The 21,875-nt window shown below is 31.0% G+C and overlaps 1 protein-coding gene across 1 annotated transcript in view; it reads left to right on the top strand.

Moving 5' to 3' along the window:
• Positions 1–21,875, top strand: part of LOTGIDRAFT_197315 (hypothetical protein) — a 54,912-nt gene that overhangs the window by 23,335 nt on the left and 9,702 nt on the right. Inside the window, exons 6-9 of the mRNA XM_009067637.1 lie at positions 10,524–10,698; positions 18,907–19,195; positions 19,268–19,349; positions 21,358–21,459. Of these exons, the coding sequence (XP_009065885.1) occupies positions 10,524–10,698; positions 18,907–19,195; positions 19,268–19,349; positions 21,358–21,459 (648 nt within the window). The remainder of the gene's footprint in view (positions 1–10,523; positions 10,699–18,906; positions 19,196–19,267; positions 19,350–21,357; positions 21,460–21,875) is intronic.

Genomic DNA, 21,875 nt, shown 5'->3' with positions numbered 1-21,875 from the left:
GCAAGTCGTACAGACTTAATCTTATTATAAAAAAGAAATAATTGTAACTAATCAATTCAGTCATTAATCTTGTTCAAATGAAAAACAAATTGAATATTACTAATTGTTTTTTCGTTCATACTACTTTTTTTCAATTTTATTACAGTGTTCATACATTACAATTTAATATAAGACATTAACAGTTTCTGTGTTCATACTTGTTTTTTGAAAATCGAATATTCATTACATATTGTTCACACATACAAATACTTAGCTCGAAAGTATGTAATGCATTATTTTACGCAACAGTGTTCATAATACAATGTTCATACTTTCATCTAAAGTATAGGACATTGTTTTTTCTAACAGTTTCTGTGTTCATAATATTATATTTTTTATCTAAATGTTCATATATTGTTCATCTAAAGTATAGGGCATTGCTTCACCATCTTGTTTTTTCTTAATAACAGATGACAGTGTTATGTCGCCATACGATAACAGTTTAAAAATACTTTTGATAAGTCAGCATTTATATTGTTTAAAATGACATTTATCTGTTATAACTGATAAGATAATATAAGGATATGTCACAAGAAAATAGCAAAGTAAGACATATAACTGCTAGTTTTCTAAAAGAGCTTGTCAAATAAGACAGAAAACAGAAACGTACAAATTAGGATGTTTATATCTTAGATATCAATCAGAATTTCAATTCTAGACAAAACTTTGAACACTTATCTTAGAATCAAATTTTGGCAACACATACTTTTGACCTACATAAAAATCTGGCAACACCCAAGGATGAAAGAGAGAGGTCAATACTTTTGGTGCTTGAAAATTAACAAAAATTGATGCAACAGTATTATAGAAAATTGAACTGGTGCAATTGATTAAATGTTAAGATTTTGAAATTAAAAGCTGTGATGCAAATGTCTGCTAGGTGATAAACAAAGGTCAAGGTCATTCAAAGCATTAAGGGTAACAATTAGGGTTTCCCATCCCATCCTGGCAGGCCTATCTTATGTCTAAAGTTTGAGGCTAATACTAAAACACCTTCCAACCAATTATCAACTCACTCAGCGAAAAAAAAAAAAAATCTTCATTTAGTTCCTCTTTCCACACGAAAATGTACTTTTTCATCAAGAAGAAGAGACTTTTTCAATTATTCAGTGAATCCATGAAAATGAAAATTAGTAACAGGAATAGTAACAGTATACCACAGCATTACATTTCATCAAGTTAGGCTTCTTTCCATTATGTTTAACACTGATAGTTAATTATTACTGATAAAAACAAGATGTAAACAAATCTTAGGCTTAATTTTAAGACTTCACATTGAATTCATTTATAAAAAAAAAATCTCGTAAAAATGTTCTACTTACTTTGAAGTCAATTAATTGATGAACAAATTGAATTATATATTTTAATATTGAATATGGAAAGCAATGTTATTAAGGAAAAGCGAAGAGAAAAGCGTAAAATACATACAAAATATTTAAGTACAGACTTCAAACTAAAAATTTAGCTATTTTAATATTGAAAACAAAATCTAAGATTTCTATCACAGTAATGTTTAAGACGCGATCCAATCAAACCAAAGTATTATATTTCTTAAATAATTAATACTAATGCATCAACAAAAAAACTAGTAGAAAATGACTCATTGAATTAAGACATGGCTTAGTTAATTATTTCTGATGTGTGATTCAAACATTTTTACACCCATATCTTGATATTGTCGAGACTGCATGCAATCTTGTATACTAGGTGTGAAATGATACTCAGAATGCATTAATTTAATGCCAAAAAACTTGATCGAAATTATCAAGTGATTATTTTTTTCCGTCAAAATGAATCTCCTGAGATGTACTGGCATGCCTCAAGGCTGTCTCAGTGACATTTTAGTCTTTTACGGTACTAATTAGCATTGGCACCCTGACACTAGTGTAACAGTTAAAATAGGGGTTGTGATTGAAAAATTAGTCATTATTAGTATTCCTGTTGTTATTTCCAGGAATAAATAAGGGTGCCTGGGATTTGTCTAATTATTTCAAAACAATTGTCTGAGAGACACCATTTAACTTAGGATTGACAGATGGTAAAAATGAAAGAATTAAAGAACAATAAGCATTCTTAAAAATCAATGAATGAATGAATGAATTAATGCAAAAGATGAAAAATAAACCAAATGAATAATGTAAATTGACAAAATTGATAGAAAAAATAAATGAATAAAATAAAAATGTTTCAGATAAAAGAAATAGTTCAAGATCAGTATCGCAGACAATATCTCCCACTATACAACAGGGTAAGACATGTACACCTTTAGCCCAAATTACCAGAATTATTCACCTATAGCTAAAATTACCATAACCTGTCGTCAAAATTACCATTACCATTACCCGTAGTCATAATTAGTTACCTTTAGTCAAATTACTACTGACAATTATCTGTAGCTAGCCAAATTTCCATAGACAATTACCTGTAGCCAAATTTCCATAGACAATTACTTGTAGCCAAATTTCCATAGACAATTACCTGTAGCCAAAATTACCATAGTGAGTTACCTATAGTCAAATTTCCATAGACAATTACCTGTAGCCAAAATTACCACAGTGAGTTACCTGTAGTCAATATAACCAAAGACCATCACATGTAGTCACTATTACTTGTAACCACAATTACTACAAAATTACTTGTAGCCACAATTACCATGGCATGAACCTGCAGCTAAATTTACCAGAGACAATTACTTGTGGCTATGATTACTCCTCTAGTCAAATAGAACCTTTAAAATATTGCCTGTAGTCATCGCATTAAAAAAAAACTTTCCAAATAATTTTACATCCCATTCATTTCCTTCCTCTAGATTAAAGAAAAATAGTTTAGAATTTACTTTTAGAAACAGGCAACTTTTAAGTGTAGTCTTTGAAGGAAGTCGGCATTTAAAACTAATGTAGAAAGAAAAAACAATCAAATTTGCACTGACTAACTTCCTGCTAAGTGCATGATCTCCTCAAACCATTTAGTGAATCAAATTAGAACTCTAGAATCCTAAATATCAACAAATTAAACATATTGTTTTTGGTGATTCTTTTGGTGTGCTGCTTCTGCATGGGTGGCCATTTATTTTAAAGTCATTTTTAAGCAAGTTTTTAGATTCGCATCCTCTGAACAAATCTGACAGCCCTTGGTTAGAATTCAAAATATTTTTTTACAAAATATATATTATGGCCAATCAAAAATGAAAAATGTGTTTAGTACCAAAATTGGTCGTAAAAAAGATTCCAGTAAAAAATTCAAAATAATCAAAAGCAATTCTTAGAGATTAATTTCCTAGCCTCCAAACCAAAACTAGATTAATAACCTCTCTTAACGGCATGATTAAACTAATCTAGAATTACTTCCCCTTGTCAGGGTTTGACTTCTGCAATAACATAGTTAATAAATTGATTTCTGGAATATTTATCTAGTAATTATTAAAGATTTATTACACATTTACATATCTTAATGATTTCTCTACCACTGATAATTGGTTTCATTGAAAACTATTACCTTGATTTATACTAGCAAACCATTCTTTCGTCTTATTTCAGTTTTTACAATGTCTTGTCATTTATTTACCGTTTCAGATAGTACTTTAAATCTTATTGTCGAAACTTCTCAAGGTCAGTTATAGGATATTCAACGTAATTGTTGCTGTTGGAACGTTTCATCTTCACAATGTCAAGATTTCAAAATTTAATAACAATTCTGATGAAATCTGAAATTAAATGATGAATTTTTAACATTTATTGCTTGACTTTATAATGTCAAATTCTTAATTTCATTGTTGACATTTTCAAAAGAGTTTTTTTCTTGTAAGCATTGTGATGCCTAAAGTTTGACTTGACATTATGAAGTTTGGAACCATTTGCTCCATAATCTAAGATTTATAGTGTTATATTTAAACTGCAGTAACAGTAATTTGGCAGGCATGTTCACCCATATTGTTACATTAACTAATTACATATAGCAGAATAGGTTTTAAAAGAAAGAAAGGTGTTGAGAAATGTGTTAGTTATATTAACTCTAGGGCACCTCTAGGTCACAGAGGTTTATATCATCATTTACCATTGCATGTTTTGCTGTTTGTTACGGGCTGAAGGTTAATGCTTTTTTGTACTGAGAATGTGATATACATGTAGTTTCAATTTGAAATATGCACCTCCATGTTAGAAACCATGCTTTTACATACTTAAATACAATTTACATGTCTGCACCAACTTTCAAGAGTAGTATATCTAAGGGCAAATATTTAAATAATATTTTATCAGATATGTATATCAAAGAAGAAATCATGACCTCAAGAAAGGGTCCTCATTTGCATATTGATATGTGTTTTATCAATGCAGTAAGAAACGCTCAAATATCTGATACGAGTTTGTGTGCTTCTGCATCCCTTCAGTGAGTCCACTTGACAAAGGATGATTGTAAAATATTTTTAAAAAAATCTCTCACTGGTTTATCCTCTCAGTGTATCAAGAGTTTTATTAAGGATATGCTCAATATTGAAAAAAATCAGTTAATTTGCTTCATTTACTCAAAATATCAAACTGTAGTAGAAATACTACAAAAAAACAGCTGTTGGTTGTCTCTGACACAGCAGTTTATATTGCCCTAGCTCTTACCGATCAATACATCAATATGAGATATTGCTATTATTATATAGATATTTGATATAAATAAAAGACTAGATGAATAGAATTGTCACTAGAGAATTAAAGTGCGTGTGATGAGATTACAACAAGTGCTAGAGGAAACATATAAACACCATATAGAAATCCTATCAATTAACATTGACCCATATATTATTCTTATTACTGTTCAGGTTCTGCTATTGATTATAATCCAATGAGGATTCAAGACCAGTTTAAACTTTTCCCTTCTGATCGTATTTAAAAGAGGGTTTTCTGTTGGATGAGATGAGAAACTTAATGCATTTAATTCCCATTCTTTTGATTTCCTATTTGACATAATGTATATCAAACCTTAAATTAAATTGATGTGAAACTTACAGAAATTACAAAGAAAAACTGAAGGTTAAGGTTTAATAAAAGGATAAAATCGTATATTAAGTGCATAGTGAAAAAAATGAAAATCACACAAATCCTACTATTTCAAACTCTCTAATGCAAAAGATATGAAAGTTTTAAATATCTAAAGACATCAAAGAACATGCTTTCATTTTCAAAAATAGCATATTTAAAATAACGAAGCCCAAGACTAAGCAATACATAAAATCTCAATGCAGTATATTCTAATACTGGAAATAAGGACCAAGACTAGAATAATAAAATTCAATGGCAATATCACTAAAACATTGGAAATTCCCATGTGTAAACCACTCCTTAATATCAATCAAACGTTTCCTGACCACTTCTAACAGATAGTAGCAATATAATAAACATTGAGTAGTAAATATATATACTAAAAACTCATCAACGCTGGTTAAATGAGTGTTTTGTGATTATTTCAAATGATCAATCAACAATATTGATCATTTCCAGATCAAGTCAATTTAAGCTGTGAATAAAGTCTATTACGGAAATTGGAATTTTTTTAAACGGTCAAATATAATTACTTCTAAATGGCTTTTCACTAGGTTTTTGAAAGTTTGATATTTGTAATTTACTGTATTGGTTTCATATCTATTAACTTTCTGAATTTTTTTTTTTTGTGGTTTTTGAGAAAATTGATATCGATGTAGTCATTTTTCTGTTGATTCTAAGAAAAGAAAAATATCCTTAAATATATTTTGCAATTTCCAATTTTATTTACTTAGTTTTAATTTTTTAATTCATTTTAAACGAAAATTACAGTACAAGCAAAATTTGTTTTTCAAAAATCAAACTTGAAAAGGACACCCATCTTTAAAAGTGGCCTGAACAAATTATAATTTCTTTGAAAACTTAGATAATATGAAAACAACATACTCCATAATAGACTGTACAATTAAAACTCAACAGCTGAAAAAAGGCTGGAATATTTAGCAGTAATAAAACCAGGAAATGCCATACATGCAACTGTTTCACAACACATAATTAACTTTCATTTAAAGGCATGGTGACTGTATGACTTAACATGGCCTCAATAATAAGTTGAATGTCATTTCCTTCTCTCCTGGGGCCTTATTCTAGAAAACTTAACTTTTCTATTGCAATCATATGGTCGGTCCATCATTTTTAAAATTTTGTTTCATTCTCGAATCAAATTACTGTATTTCTTAAAATCCAGAATTTTATCTTATATAAGTTTTAGAGAGTAAGGCCTCCAGGTCATTAATCAATAGCATTCCCTGTGAATATTTTCCCCAATTTGAAAGATACCCACCATAGGAAAAACTATTCAATTAATTATACATTTGAAGCATTTGCATTAAGGCATTTAGAGGAAACAAATATGGCCTTCATGACAACTCTTTGGCTTGATAATTCTTTTGACTTTATTTGTTATGAATTTACATACATAAGTTTGAGAATATACAAACACAAGTTTGAGAATTTACAATCATAAGTTTGAGAATATACAAACATAAGTTCAAGAATTTACAATCATAAGTTTGAGAATATACAAACATAAGTTTGAGAATATACAAACATAAGTTTGAGAATTTACAAACATAAGTTTGAGAATTTACAAACAGAGAATTTACAATTTTATAAATGTATGATTTTTTTAACTCTTGGTGAGCATAATGACTCTTGGTCGACATGTTTCAATACCTATCACAAGAGAATCTCCACAGACTGAGCCACATTAACAGACCTCACAATACCAGAACCTCTATAATAACCATTGATTTTCTGATCTCACTTGAACACCACAACACTTGAAACCATTGATTTCAAATATAGTGTTTATTGATAAGTAAATCATTTTATCATTAAACATTGAATACAAAGACACTTAGTATTTACAGTTTTACGACTTTAGTCCATGGTACTATTTATTAGTAAGAGATTTTTAAGTAGATTCGGTCTGATTTATATTCTATTTCACTGTTAACAGAAGTCTTGTATTAATGTCACTCATTAACCCTCATTAAACTTTTATGGACTATAAATAACTTGAAAATGTAGGGGAGAGAATTCACTTCAACTGTTGAGTGTGTCTGCTTCTAATCTTCCAGATTTATTGGTTCTCCACTAAAACCTTTCAATAGTCAAATAAAAATAGTTTACGCTTAAGTACTTGACAATTGAGACTATAATAGATCTATCATTTTGCATATTCATTAACCTTTTTTGGGAAACTTGATAAAAGAGTCTATAGACGAAAGAATCGTTGACAAGTCTTTCAAAGTAAGAATACAGTATATAGATAGTTTACAACATCAGTTTCCTATGCAAATAAACAAGGGAAAAGGAAATGGCTTACATATGACCACACAGACATAGTCAAACACCCCACAAATTAAGTTCAAAGACACTCTGAATGTTAATATATATGTCATCAACTTTACAATTAGATTTTGTTTATTTATTAAAGGGTCTTGGTCATTTTGTTTATTTTTTCTAAAGGACATCTTTTATAAATATAATCATAAAGTTCAAACAGACTATAGAAATTTATTATTCTATGGCCACCTTTTCTCCAATTAATCTGTTTATGTGTTTAGATTAAAGAGTCATGTCCACACAGATCAAAACTACCAGTTTTAATTAAAGTAACCTGCACATGATAAATATTAGTCAATGATAGTTTATTTTGGTATTTGATCTTCAAGTGTAATTATTTTTCTTCAATACTGCATACTAATAACATGTGCAATACCAATTGAATGTCTTATTAGACTCTCCTTTCAAGGAGGTGTGTTTTTACCCTTGGTTCAACACAAAAATATAAACTTGAGAAATATACCTAAATATGTATAATAATTTATGAATTTGTTTTGATAAAATAATTATTTTGGATAAATTCAGATATTTGTTAAAAAATGGAAAAAAGTTTTGAAAATTTTTATTTCTGAATTTATTTATGTCCTTTGGATTCTTTATAATAGGTTCAAAAGAACTTAAACATGTCATCAAAATTTTTAAATATCAGCTGTCCAGTGACATGAAAATGAAAGTGAAACCAAGATATCAATTTAATTATATTTCAATGATTTCAACTATCTTTAAAGATTATCTTTAAATTGATCTTGAAGTTTAAAATTTTAAAATCAGCTGTCAAAAGATAGAAGAATGATATATCTTATCAATTTCAATTTGGTTGTGCTACTTTAATTTCAAGTTTGATCTTGATAAAGCCTTCTGTTTAATATATCACTTGCCTTCATCTTAAATTTGAACCCAAACCATAGGACTAGGTTTTATCAGTCAGGATCTCTAACAAATCTATAAAAGTATGAATTATCTGAAGAAACTCCACGAGATTGTCTCATAACTCATATCAGTGGTATCATAAATATCCTCAGACCTCTGACTTAGCTCCATCTCTATTTGATAAATAATTTCTTCTTAAAGCTCAGCAGGAAGAATCAGCCATCTTTGATAAAAACATCCACAAACTTCTGGTGGACACCAGTTCCAAATCTAAATAAAGATATGAATCTTTATGAGTTCCACAGTAGGCCATCGTTAAATGTACATTAAGATTAATGATTCCTAGTCAGTTTAATTGAAATTAGGTAGCTTTTTCTACAGCAAGCCATGTTTCAAAACAGCAGGCTCGCAGTCATTTGAAAGATGGCAGGCCCGCAGTAATGTCTAAACAGCATATTATTCCTAATATTTATTTAAGAACTCATTTAAAATTGACCTGTACATTCCTGAAGAGTGTTTAGTGTTGAAAGTCATTTTGTTTATGATAACATTTATTATTTCTCAGCTTGCTAGAATGCAAAACTAAATATAAACTTATTGCTGCATGGTGCTAGATATGTATAATGGACTTTGGCATGTTTTCTTTCTTAGTGCTTCTAATGTTTCTGGCTTTGTTTATCATTGCTCATATTCATACTATAACTAACTCCATTGCATCTCATTTAATTAAATGCTTGTTTTGTTTTTAGATGTGTCATTTTGTAAGCAAACATTTATCTTGCTTGAATGACCACCGTTTCAGAACCATGTTCTTATGATGTTGTTTAATTTCCATTTCAAATCATTCAGCATTTGACAAGAAAAAAAAATCTTGAAATTTGAATTTATACATGTATTGGAAATCTTTGAAAATGAAAATTAAAAATTATGGCTTCATCAACAAAAATGCTGACATATTGACAAATTTGGTGCATTCGATCTTCGGCCCAACAATGAATCTCGCCCCCTTACATCAAATCGTGCAAAGTAATAAAAGTTATTTCTAAGATCAACATTGCTTATGTCATGATCAACTTCCAGCAATAAAAATATCAAAAGCATTATTGAAATCAGTAAAGAGCTGTTGGAGATTTGATATATGAAAACTTTTTGAAAAGGAGGCAAGAAAATGAAATTGGCAGGGTATTGAATGATTTCAAGGCAATCAACATTTGACAGATTGTTCAATGCAAGCTAAATTATTTGAATAGTAGACTGGCTAGAATTTATGTGCATTCTGTTGAAAAGACATGAGAGAGATCTTGAACTGGGTACTTGACAATCAGCCTCCATTAATATAACTGATTGCTCTCTTTATGTACAGAAAGGAAAGTGGATAATTTCTATCTATGCTCATAATAACACCACCAAGTTTATTTCTATCAATATTTCAAATTTTCCTCCACGATCAATTTACTTTAGCTACATTTTTATATTGTCCGTGCCAAGATTTCTTACGGAAACACCGTCATTTATTCACCGCTAGAAATAGACTTCCATTATAACTGTTTTACAGCATTCAGTCATGATCGGTAGGGAAAAAAAAACAACCAGTTTTTAGGTTAACAAAATATTTCTGAACATCAGGTCTTCATTTTGAGAGGAAATTGGTGGCTGGTTATTCATTGAGATATTTCGAAGCCTGCAATTAGCTTTTATTGTATTAAGTTGCCTGTACAGAAATGTTCAAGGCAGTCCTGTATGATTATATCGCTGGCTATTAGACTTATGTAAGTCGAATACTAATAAAATTTTCAGTACTATTAAGACCTAATTGTATACTATTCATCACTTTGAAGAGATAATTGGCTGGAATGATCATTTCACTTGATTAGGTCTGCTACATAAGAGTTCCATTTTAGCTGGAAATTAGTCAGACAGTGAACATGTTCTTTATTAGCAATTGATAACTTATAAATCTTTTATTGGAACCATATTGATTTCATACTGGCCATTTGGAAATTTTGGTAAAAAATTTATCATCTTGCAAGAATTCCACAAAATTTTCAGGATAACCAGTCACCTAAGTTCTTAAATTTCAAATCTAAAACAATTGACATTGGCAACTCGAATTTTCGAATTTAAAAAGACTGGATGATAGACACTTCATTTACAAACAGGATTCACATTTCATTGTCATACAAAAATAGAAAAGGCTGGACAATTTGTAATGTTGATAATTTTATCTTTCAGCAGCAAGTCGTGTTGAAGATGGTGAAAATATTCCGATGTATATTGGGTTATGTGTTGCTGTAGCCGTGTTTATAACAGTGATAGTCTTGATCGTCATATTCATGAGAAGAAGAAAGGCCCGCAGTCAAGGTGTGTTTTCTAGGGAGTGTTTGAGCACAGGTGAGCTTACGTCACTGATGTTTAGCTCAAAGCACACACCTTTTTCATATTTTATTTTTAATGTTAATACATTTATGCACAATGCCCTTCCCTTTTGAAAATTAATTTATTTTGGCCATTATTATTCATATAGAAAAATACAATCCCTTATATGAAGAAATACAAAAATTGAGGCCTAAAAATATGATTAGATTAACTTCCTTACAGAAGAGCACAATTGTCAAGTGATATGAGGTGTTTTAGATTAATCAACTATGCACCCCATGATAACCTTGGTCACATCATGTTTGATAAAAACCAGAAAGATTGACAAGGAAATTTTAATAAATTATGTCAATTTCAGACACTTTATGAGAAGAAAATTTCCATCTTTTTCATATTAAACAGAACAATGAAACAAGTGACACTATTTTGTCATTTTGGGAAAACACTAGGGACAGATAATGATGATAATAAGATCATTATTAAAGCATTCTAATCAAGTTTATCTCTTATTACCCTTTTTTTACAACATTTTAATGCAGCCATCTTGTGAGTCAGACCTGTGACCCCTTGTTTCATAAACCTTTTCACTAATTTTTTCACTGCCTCTCCTATTTTACGACTTTTTAATATGAGCAATAAAATTCACTTAGAGACACGCCTGCACTAGTTTCATGTCCTTCTTCAAGCATTGCTCTTTGCTAGACTATTTTATTGCCTGGTTCATCATGTTCAAATTGTCATCTTGGGCATTTTATTGTCATAAATTGATGGGACAAAATTGGAAAATGATTTAATCACTCCCTTGTTAAGGACCAACTTGCTTAATATTGTTGCTTTCTGGAAATGAAATGTTTTCAATTTATTAAGAATTAAAAATAATTGTTGTGTTATTAATCCCAGTTCTAGTATCAATGGATTAAAACAATCACAATAAATTATCACGACCTTTATCATATTTGTCACAATAAAGACAGCAGACGACAATATTTTATTCAAAAACATTGTGTGTAAGGATTTAAAATGATTAGGAGGTCTGTTGTTTGGGACACCATTTTAACTTTTTTGATTATGATTAGGCTTATTGTAATGGTTATGAATAAATTATATCCTGCTAGAATGAGATTTTTGCGTTTGGTGGAATTTGATAAAAAAAAAAAACACACAAAAAACATTGAATGGAATTTGGATATTATTTAAAGGGATTGTAAAGAGGTTTTGTAAACTTTTTATGTGTATCAGGGACACTAATAGTATATCAACTTACACCATTTCAATTTTCAATCAGACATCTATGTTTCCTGCAATTCCATTAAAACTAAGCGTTTGATGACATTACTATTGCAAATCTGCTTATATCATATAGTGATATCTTAGTTTAGTGGATTGCAGGAACCCCAGACACCTTATTGAAAATTAGAATGGTGAAAGACAATGATAACAGTGCCCCCAATACACATGAAAACTTAAGAAAACCTCTTCACAATACCAAAAAAAAGAAAAAATAGTGAAGATTCAGTCAATACCATTTCTTAAAAGTTAGCTCCAGTCAAATTTCAATCATATTTTGTGTGAATGCAATTCAATGAAATATATGGTGAACATGTTACTGTGAAATTCAGTCTTCTACTTTATCTTGAATTGTCAGATAAAACAGTCATGGTTTATATCAAAAGTGTCAAAATTACCGATGAATGTGCGAATTTTTAGACACTTAACTTGCACTTTGTAAGGTTAATACATTTGCTGAAATTCCTAGTTACACATCTTTACCAGTCCTATCTCATAAACTGTCAAAAAATATGAATATGTTTATTTTCACAAGATAATGACAACCTTTACTGGCAAAAAAAAGTGGTAAATTCATGTTACAAATATTGTGATGCATGATAAGGAATTGAGAGGGAGCTTCCACTTACAAATTTATTCCCTAACCTTAACAAAAATGTGGAACTTTACTGCTAGTAGATCACAAAAAAAAGAATTCAAATTTAAATGCAAATCATGCTGTGTGCAATGAGATCAGCATTCTTCCCTTTTTTGATTTTCTGCTCAGAAACAAAATGAGTTTTACATCCTACTTATTTGCACCTAATGGACTAATGAAGACAGGCCATGCAGTGTGAAATGAGGGAAATGTTGCCAGGATATTGGCATTAGCCCACTATTTTCATTTGCTCTGAGATCTTATCAATGTAGTTACTCTTCAAATCAAATTCTCGTGAGGTCAAATTGTTGAGTTATGGAATATGACAGAGAGATAAGAAAATAGAGCTGAAAAAACCAAATCTATTTAGGTTTTAATTAGTTTAAAACTACAAAAGATAATAGACACTCTAATGGTTTAAGTTGAACACAAAACTGATATGAAACTCAAGTATGCAAGTTATTTGCCAGCTCATAATTAAGTTAAGAAAAATAGAAAATGGAGCGTGTTCTGTTTAAAAGTCAGACTCGTTTATTTTAATTTAATTCACATTTTAATTTGATTCATTCGCGTACAATATCTGAAGTTTTTTTCTTAAGAGGCAAAAGTTAGTAAAATTTCCTTGTTGTTTAAGTTATGATTTACTGCCATCTCGAAAAGCTATTACCATCACCCGTGTAAGTTATAAAGGTTGGATCATAACTGGCGACTTTTGGTGGTGTGTTTTTGTAAGAACTCTAATTAAATTATTGTTTGAAATTGGTATGCATCTTGAGAAAGATTAAAGAGGAACTTTGAAGTAGATGAGTAACAAAGTAGACCATTATGCGGCACCAAGGCAGAAACTTAATGATATTATTATAAAGATACTTTGTCATGTTTTTATTTTTGAAATTTGATTTATTTCCAGATTCCACAGTTAACTCAATAACAGAAGAAGAAAAGAAAATCACCAAAAATGGAGGTATGTAGGGTCATCCTAATTTGAATTTTTTTATAACTTAATGCAAACATCAAATAATTATTAAGGATGTGGTATCCATCCAACTTACATGGTCATCATCTCACATATACACATCCAAAATTTTGAATGCAATGTGAGAACATATATGCAATCTCCTGCAGTGCTGCTGAAAAAGGGTAGATTCAAATAATAAGGAATCCTTCAATGCAATTCCCTGCAGTGCTACTCAAAAAGGGCAGATTCAAAAAATAAAGAGTCCTTCAACTTTTACAAAAACAGATAGGTTTTTCTTTTACATTTATCAAAATAAGCAGATACACTCAAAACGAGCAGACAACGAGCAGACGCAAAAACCATAGAGTCCTATAACCTTTCACATAAACATATAAAAGTATATGATGTCATGGAGGTTTACACCTGTGACTGGTGAAGTATTTTCATTGCCTTTGTGTGAAATGAGTGGCTGGAAAGTTAGTAATTTTTTGTATATATTTAAAAAACATATGTTGGTAGTATGTAAGCCATTTTGTCCTCATTCAACATGGTAACCTTTGACATCCTGCAGGCATCTGTAAGGCTTTGATTGAAGAGTTCCAAGGAGTTATCTTACTGGCATGCTGGGAAAACAAGACATGAAAAATGATTTAGCGACCTTAAAATGTACGAGTAAGGTTTTGACATAGGTTTGATGGTGTCTTGTGGCTATGATATTACAATGTTTACAAAATGTTCTCAGGTTTTCCTGTTGAAAATAGTAATTAAGTGTATCTTCTTGGAGTGAAAAATGTTTGCTCCTGCACAACCATTAGTCACAATTGCAGACCAAGATTTGCAGAGCACTAGATTCTCAAAAGTAGTTTTCTCTAAATTCTAGTGTAGCTGTCAAAAATTCCATTTCATGTCTTCATTTGCAAAAGGTGAAATTGTAAATAGGATTAATTTATCCAATTCATACCTTTTTGCTAGGCAATGCTTGTACTTCAAAAACACCTGATGCCACTTTTTGACTAAGTTTGTGTACTTGTCATCCATTTATAAGTATAAATAATAAAAATGGTTTATTGATATCCATCCAAAATTCATCTCCATTTTTTTTCCTATAAATGGGTGTGGTGCTACTTATTTTCGAGTTGAACCCCACAATAGCAGATACAACCGACCACATGGGGTATTAATGATACTTTGAAAACAAGCAAGTAAAAGCCAAGATAATTATCAATACAGAATCATTAAACCTATGTTCAACATATGTAGGCTAATATTATTATGATGACAATTCCATACTTCCCAATATATTCTGTGTCTGCTTTCTTTCTCATCTGGCACTAGTTCCTGATAGAATCTTATCCAAATCAGTTGGGATATTTGTTATTACTTGTTTATCCAAAACATATTAACTGACTTCTACACCCTTGTATTACCATTTTACACATTGTTTAAATCTGGCTTTTACCAATCATTGATTCTGCTTCACTGAAAATTACAGCCATCAACCGTATTTTCTTACACCAAATTTTTTATTTGTTTAAGAAATGGAACCCTGTTTTTATGTAGGAATAATAGAGTCAGGGATATATGGGTTGACCTGTTTTGTTTATGTTTTAGAATTGACATTTGAGCACCCTATTGTCTTTGTTCTTCTGGATTTCATATACCACTAAATTTTCGTAGGGGCTCAGTTCTGTTTATTTAATAGTTTCATTTCTAATAAAATAAACAAAAAAACTCATTGGTCTAAACAAGTATTCGAAGGAAAAATTCTTAAACATATTTTTTTTGTGGACTCTCTAAAATACAATATATTGAAAAAAAAAAGATATTTAAAGGGATTGTAAAGAAGTTTTCTAAAAAAATTATGTGTATCAGTCAGGGACACTGATAACATCATTTTGCACCATTTCAATTTTCTAAATTCAAAGATATCATGGGTAACCGCTTGAAACCTTGTATAACGATATATGACGCGGAATGATTTTTCGAGAAAAACTATTTGAACTCGTATTTTGTTAAAATCTTGTTTATTATTTATTTTTTCTGCTATATGTGGTTTTCATTCTTTGAAAATATAAACCTCGTATAACATATGACTGTTTATATACGTGTTATTTAATTAGTGGTTTTTGAGTTATTTACAATCAAGCTAAGAATACGAGGTTTTGATCACAAGATCTGGGCTTTTACAAGCTTTCGAATGGTACCAAAAAGTCAAAATGACCAAATATGGCATAAACGAGGTTTCAAGCGGTCACCCACGATATGCAAATATATTGTAAAAATTTGGATATACAAATGTTATGCATGTATGCAATATGTTGGTATATAATGGATGTGGATATATTGCCATAATAGTGCAGAACATACACTTACAAAATCTTGTCACATGTTAAATCTACTAAGAACACATCTGGACAAGAATATAAGTTTATAAAAACCATTATACATCTTGTTTTGTGCTCACCATGTGTAATATAGATGTTATCGTAATATGTATATAGTTTCAAATGATAAAAATCTTGCTCGGGGAATGTAAAAACACTTTCAGCCTTGGAGACAAAGGCATTAAAAATATCATACACATTTTTATCTGGTGTTTGAACACAGGAGAATTGGTTGCATCAGTTCCAAACTGTTCCTGAAATTGATTTGCCATTCTATGAATGTGAAATGAGTTGTTGAGCAGGTCAAGTAATCGTTTTAAAGAGGCCTTATCATTTAGAGAATTTTTTTATTAAAGGAAAATAAAATCACATAAAATTGTCCCAGGTGTAGTATATGCACCAAGACATATTTTGGTTATATTGAATATAACTGTATATTCATGTGTCATTCATTTTCTTACTGAAAAACCAAAAAGATTTTCCAAGAATAATACTAAGATTAATTAAACTGTTTTTTGTGACTGTTTTCTCCAAGAGTGATGAATTTTTATGATTAAGATAATGATCAAAATTCAAATGGACTAGCTCCTTTAATGTTACAAGAAATACCATCAAATACCATTCTATTGGAGGTTAAGAGTAGTTGACTTACATAATGATGGCAGGAAATGTCAAACTTATCAGAAACATCTTATATTCCTGGTAATCTATTTTCTCTGATTCATACTCTAAGACTTTTTACCATTATTCCTTCTCCTGCTATTTCTAATTGAATTAGTCTTTGAGGCTGTGGTCTGACTTGCAGGACTGATTCCATACCATTTTCATTGCCAGATATTGTAGTGAATTTATTTTTGCCATATCAGTCAAGATTCAACTGTGAAATAGCAGACGTCAATTTCACAACTGTCTCGTAAAAAATGGCCACCTTAAGAATATTATTGCATTCCATGAAAAGTACATGGATTTGGTGACCACCTTCTAAAATGTTCATTCATTATATTAAAGAGATACATTAGATGAAGCCAATTTGAAGCTCGAGTTACTCAATAAAAAATAGCCAAAACAAGATGATCTAGAATCTATTCAACTGCAAAATGGCAGACGCCAATTTCGTTACTCTCAAGATAATTACCGCTTTTAGAGAGACAAATTATACCCTTCAAATGGCTCTGTTTAAATCTAATGAAAAGAAACATTCATATTAATAATATGTTTGAAATGCAGAAATTAAGTTAGCTATGGCTGCATTCTGGCGCATTCGATACACAATTATCGTGAATCAAACTAGACCGCTAGGGTTAAAGAGAGGTGGGATGATAAGATGGTCCCTAATGTAATTATAAGTTAAGAGCTGTTGGGTTGGAGAATAGATTCCATCTAAAACAATAGAAAGGCAGTGTTTGTTTGATTGTAGGATACAAGTGAGATAAGAGGACTGATTACTACTGTCAAATTGAATGTATTTACAGATCTGTCAGAACTACTGCATTGTAATCTGAAAACTCTGACTTCTATAAGATCAAATCCTAAATTATAGATTGTCCAAAAATTAGTGATCTTTGCCCAACATGGTACATGTGCCTGTGCTTTCCAAAATTTGCTTTACACCCTAAAATTCCTAGCTAGTATGAGTCCCCGACCATATGGAACTTATTGTCATTCAACAAGAAAGTGGGAAATATACACAATAAAATCTAGATTTCTGGACTTTTTGCCTTGCCTTCATTTACTTATTGATTTTAGATTGCTGCTTCAAACAAATTGGAGATATGCAAAAGCAAAATTGTTTATGTAAATAACTTGTTTCAATTTTCAAATCGTTCTGCAGTCTGTAGCAAATGCGGCATGTTTTGAAATTGCTTTGAATAGCTTAATAGGCCAGAAGATATCAAACTATTCCAGCTAACAGCTAGTTGTAAAGTGATTAAAACTTGATTTAAGACTAGAGTAAATTAGATAGTCTACCTTGACGGTTTGTTTTGTTGTCTTGATACCGATTGAAATTGTCCAGACCTTACCAGAACTCTTCTCTTATTATCCACATCTGTCAAACTCACAGTCAATTTACTGATACAAATTTGGTGAAAGATTACATTGCTGCAGCAGTTCTGCTTATCATTGTATCAGTCAGAGAATAGCACCAGGTTTATTTTACTTAGATTAATGTAGAATGATTCTGATAAGAAAATGGCTGAATAATATTTTAATGGATGCCACCCAATGATACATTTGAATTTACATTTCTAGAATAAAGGAGTGTTTCCATTTGTTGCAGACGGCTAATTTGCTGCAGGAGACTTTTTTGCTGCGAGGCAATTATTAGATCAAACAAAGTATAAAAAGTATTCTGCAGTTAATTTGGCATCCCCAATCTGTGTAACTTTGCAATGGAAAACTACTTAAGTTAAAAATTGCAATCTCATAATTGCCCCCAAAAAAGCTAATTTGAATATGAATACGATTCCCAGAGCGAGGAAAAAATCAAGAATGAACCATGTTTTTAGGTCTGGGTTTTATGCCACCCAAATATTAAAGTTATTGTCTTTGGTACCTTATCACCATTAATCTGGATTTGATTACATCTAATAATGAATATAACATGGTAAGGCATGGAACAACAAAAAACATCAGAGAAAAACCAGCGCAAAATACCCAGTCACAAAACATATGTCATAAAGCCGTTGTAATGTAGAAAACATTTGTCTTATGTTTGATTAACACAATAGATAATTAGACCGTATGTTTGCACATGTAATTTCTGTAATGTTTTTTACATTACCAAGTTACATGCTTTGCATTCATTCTTGAATCATTCCTTTATTTTCCCATCACCATTTTTTCATTCTCTCATTCTTTTATTTCCTTACAAACGTTTTATTGGCTTTTATCCCTCATTCACTTTTTTACATTCAGCCATTTTTCTTTCTCTTGCAAAATTTTGTTCATTCCTCAATGTTATCATTTACGTCTTAGACTTTTTCAAGTAACCATTTTTTTGGTTTTTCTTTCAGAATTGATGTCAATGCAACCTGATTTGACCGTGGTAACAGTTCAACATGCCCTACCAGTGGATTCACCCAACAACAACCACATGATGGACAAACAACCCTTGTATGATGTACCAGACATCAATGCCCACCATCGTTTATCTGGAACTCTTCCCAAAAACAGTAAAATGATGTTAGTGGAACCAACAATCAATCATAACCTCAGTTCCTCTTTAGAACACTTATCAGTTTGTGACAATAAAAATTCATTACTGGTTCCAACAGATATCAGACTAGCGGAAACAGATCACTTACAAGACAGTCGACAGTCTATGATATCAGTCCAGTTACCAAGTACAGTAGATGCTGATGGTGTTACTTGGAGTACATTTGACAGTTGTGGAGGTCGTCTTGTTTTACCAGAATCAGGTTTGTATTTTTTTAATGCTGAATTGACATGATAGGTTCATTCTTTGTCATTCAATTTTGGATGATCCAGGATAGCATTGAACTCATTTGATAACTGTAGAGCCCTTGTAGTTGTCCAGAAAATAGAGCCCAATTAACAGTCTGTTTTTTTCTTGTGGGATTTATGAATTAAATTTTCAATATATGGCATATTTTAAACCTTAAAGAATGTTCAAGTCAAATGTACCTAATGACATTCACCATCCAGTTTTGTTGAAAGATTATAGTCCAATTTTGGCACATACTTAGATAAAGAATTTTGATCTGAATGAAATACCAAAAAGTCTTTCAAAGACCATCTTGTGTGGCTCATCTTCACAATAGAACCTCCAAGTTTCTAGCACCAAACTGGAAATAAGTTCATCATAGCTACATAGTTCTACGCCTTATCTTGATTAACTTTAGATTCCAAATAATGACAGACATAAAATAAAGAAAGATAAAAGCTTTTGAGAATTGATATTGCTCTCACAATGATAACATCTCTGAGTACACTCAGCTCCATGCCATGAAATTCTTAGTTCCACAGAGAAGCCAAACTGTCTGATAAAAACCTACACATGTCATGAAAACATCAGTTAACTGTCATCCAAACTTCCTCCTTTCAATTACTGGTATGCATAAATTGACAGTGGAATAGTCTGCTGTACTATACTGTAGTTAAAGGAGCATTGTCCGCTGTTTTAAGTTGATCATGGAACAAATCATGATTTGACTTACAGGCTAAGAAACATTCGACTTTGATATCATACTTATATTACAATCTGTCCATCATGACAAAATATTTCATCATCGCTATGGCTACTCTGTTAATTCTCAAAAACAAACATAACTTAATATGATATATTGTCCAAAGAATGGTTATTTTTAAGGATCTTTTGGGTTTGTCACTTATAAACTATGAACAGCTCATGGTCATGTATATCACAATTTTCGTGAATGCTTTTTCATGAAACTTTATTATTCAAAAGGAAATCAGCTATCTGCTATTAATATTGCCTCCAAACTCTGTAATTCAAGACTAGACTCCTTTATCCAGTGTATAGTAAATGTTGACTAGTTTTCTGCATGAATTGACAAAGTGATGGATATATGGTGAAGGTTAGAGTCAACTTGAGGATTGTTGGCTTGCTAGATTTAATCATTCCATTCCCATTCATTTTACTTGTCTCTTAATCTCTAATTTACTTTTCAATTAGAATAAGAATAACAGGCAGATCACCGACTCCATGTTAGGTCTTTAAAAACTCTTAACTAGTCTGTACCTAGAAGAACTTTGACTCCACGTTTCCCCTTGAAATGTTAGTAGTCTGTATCCAGCAGATCTCAGATTCCATGGTAGTCATTAGATACTAATAAAATAGTTGATGTTGGATACAATATGATTGGAAAATCTATTAAGGAATTCCATGTTATTGTACTCATGTATTTTCATATTCATGACATATGTCTGACTGAATGTCTGATATGAAAAGTGGCTCAGACTTGCTTTTGACTCATTGTATGGCTGTGATGAAAACAGCCGTCTTTTTTTTTATTAACAGCCTGTGACCCATCACATTCATCTGTGACCCATACTGTCATGTGGACAAATTCTGCTATATTTTGATCTGTGACCTGTCCTATTTGACACATGGGTAACCCATCACATCTATATGTGACCCATCATATTCATCTATGACCCATACTCTCATGTGGACAAATCATTCTATCTTTCATAACAATCTGTGACCTTTCCTATTGGACTCATTGGTGACCCATCACATCCATATGTGACCCATCATATTCATCTGTGACCTGTCCTATTTGACTTATTAGTGACCAATCCTTGACCAATACAAACATATATTGGCATCACTATTCCTCATTCCTACCAGTATTGATTCTACATGTACCTGACTATGAGGTGTACCCTTTTCTTGGACCCATATCCTGTCAACCATTTATGACCGAATTTTTTATATTACAGGAGTAAGTCTGTTAATACCTGAAGGTGCTATCAAAGAAGGTCATGTAGAAGAAATTTATTTAGCTATATGTAGAGATGATAAAGATAGACCAAGGTTAAATGGTAAGAATTAATTAGTAACTTAACTCATTTTAAGCTATGCTACTTATGAACTGAATAATGCATAGTTCTTTAAATTCAAGCCCCGATGGCAGGTTAACATAGGCTGTTCATAAGCAGTTTCATGAATGATATTACACATTTTTATAATGGAACTCAGTGTTATAAAAATATCAGTCATTTCAATTTGCATCAAAAGTATTGTCATCTCTATCCACTTAAAATACCCCTACACCATCAGAGTTTAGTACCAGTGAACTTATTTTGATTGATTTAAAGATAATACTGCAGCTGTCCTAGCCAGTAAAAAAATACTTTCTTACTTTGATCTGATAAGAGGTTTTTAAGAAGGAAATGGTTTGGAAGTCAATAAATTCTAAGTTGTTATCAGTTGATCTTGTATTAACATTGCTTGTGTG

The sequence above is a fragment of the Lottia gigantea genome, assembly GCF_000327385.1.
Source record: "Lottia gigantea unplaced genomic scaffold LOTGIsca_84, whole genome shotgun sequence".
Classification (NCBI taxonomy): domain Eukaryota; kingdom Metazoa; phylum Mollusca; class Gastropoda; family Lottiidae; genus Lottia; species Lottia gigantea.
The sequence above is the reverse complement of the archived record's forward strand: the minus strand, read 5'-3'. Positions and strand labels throughout refer to the sequence as shown.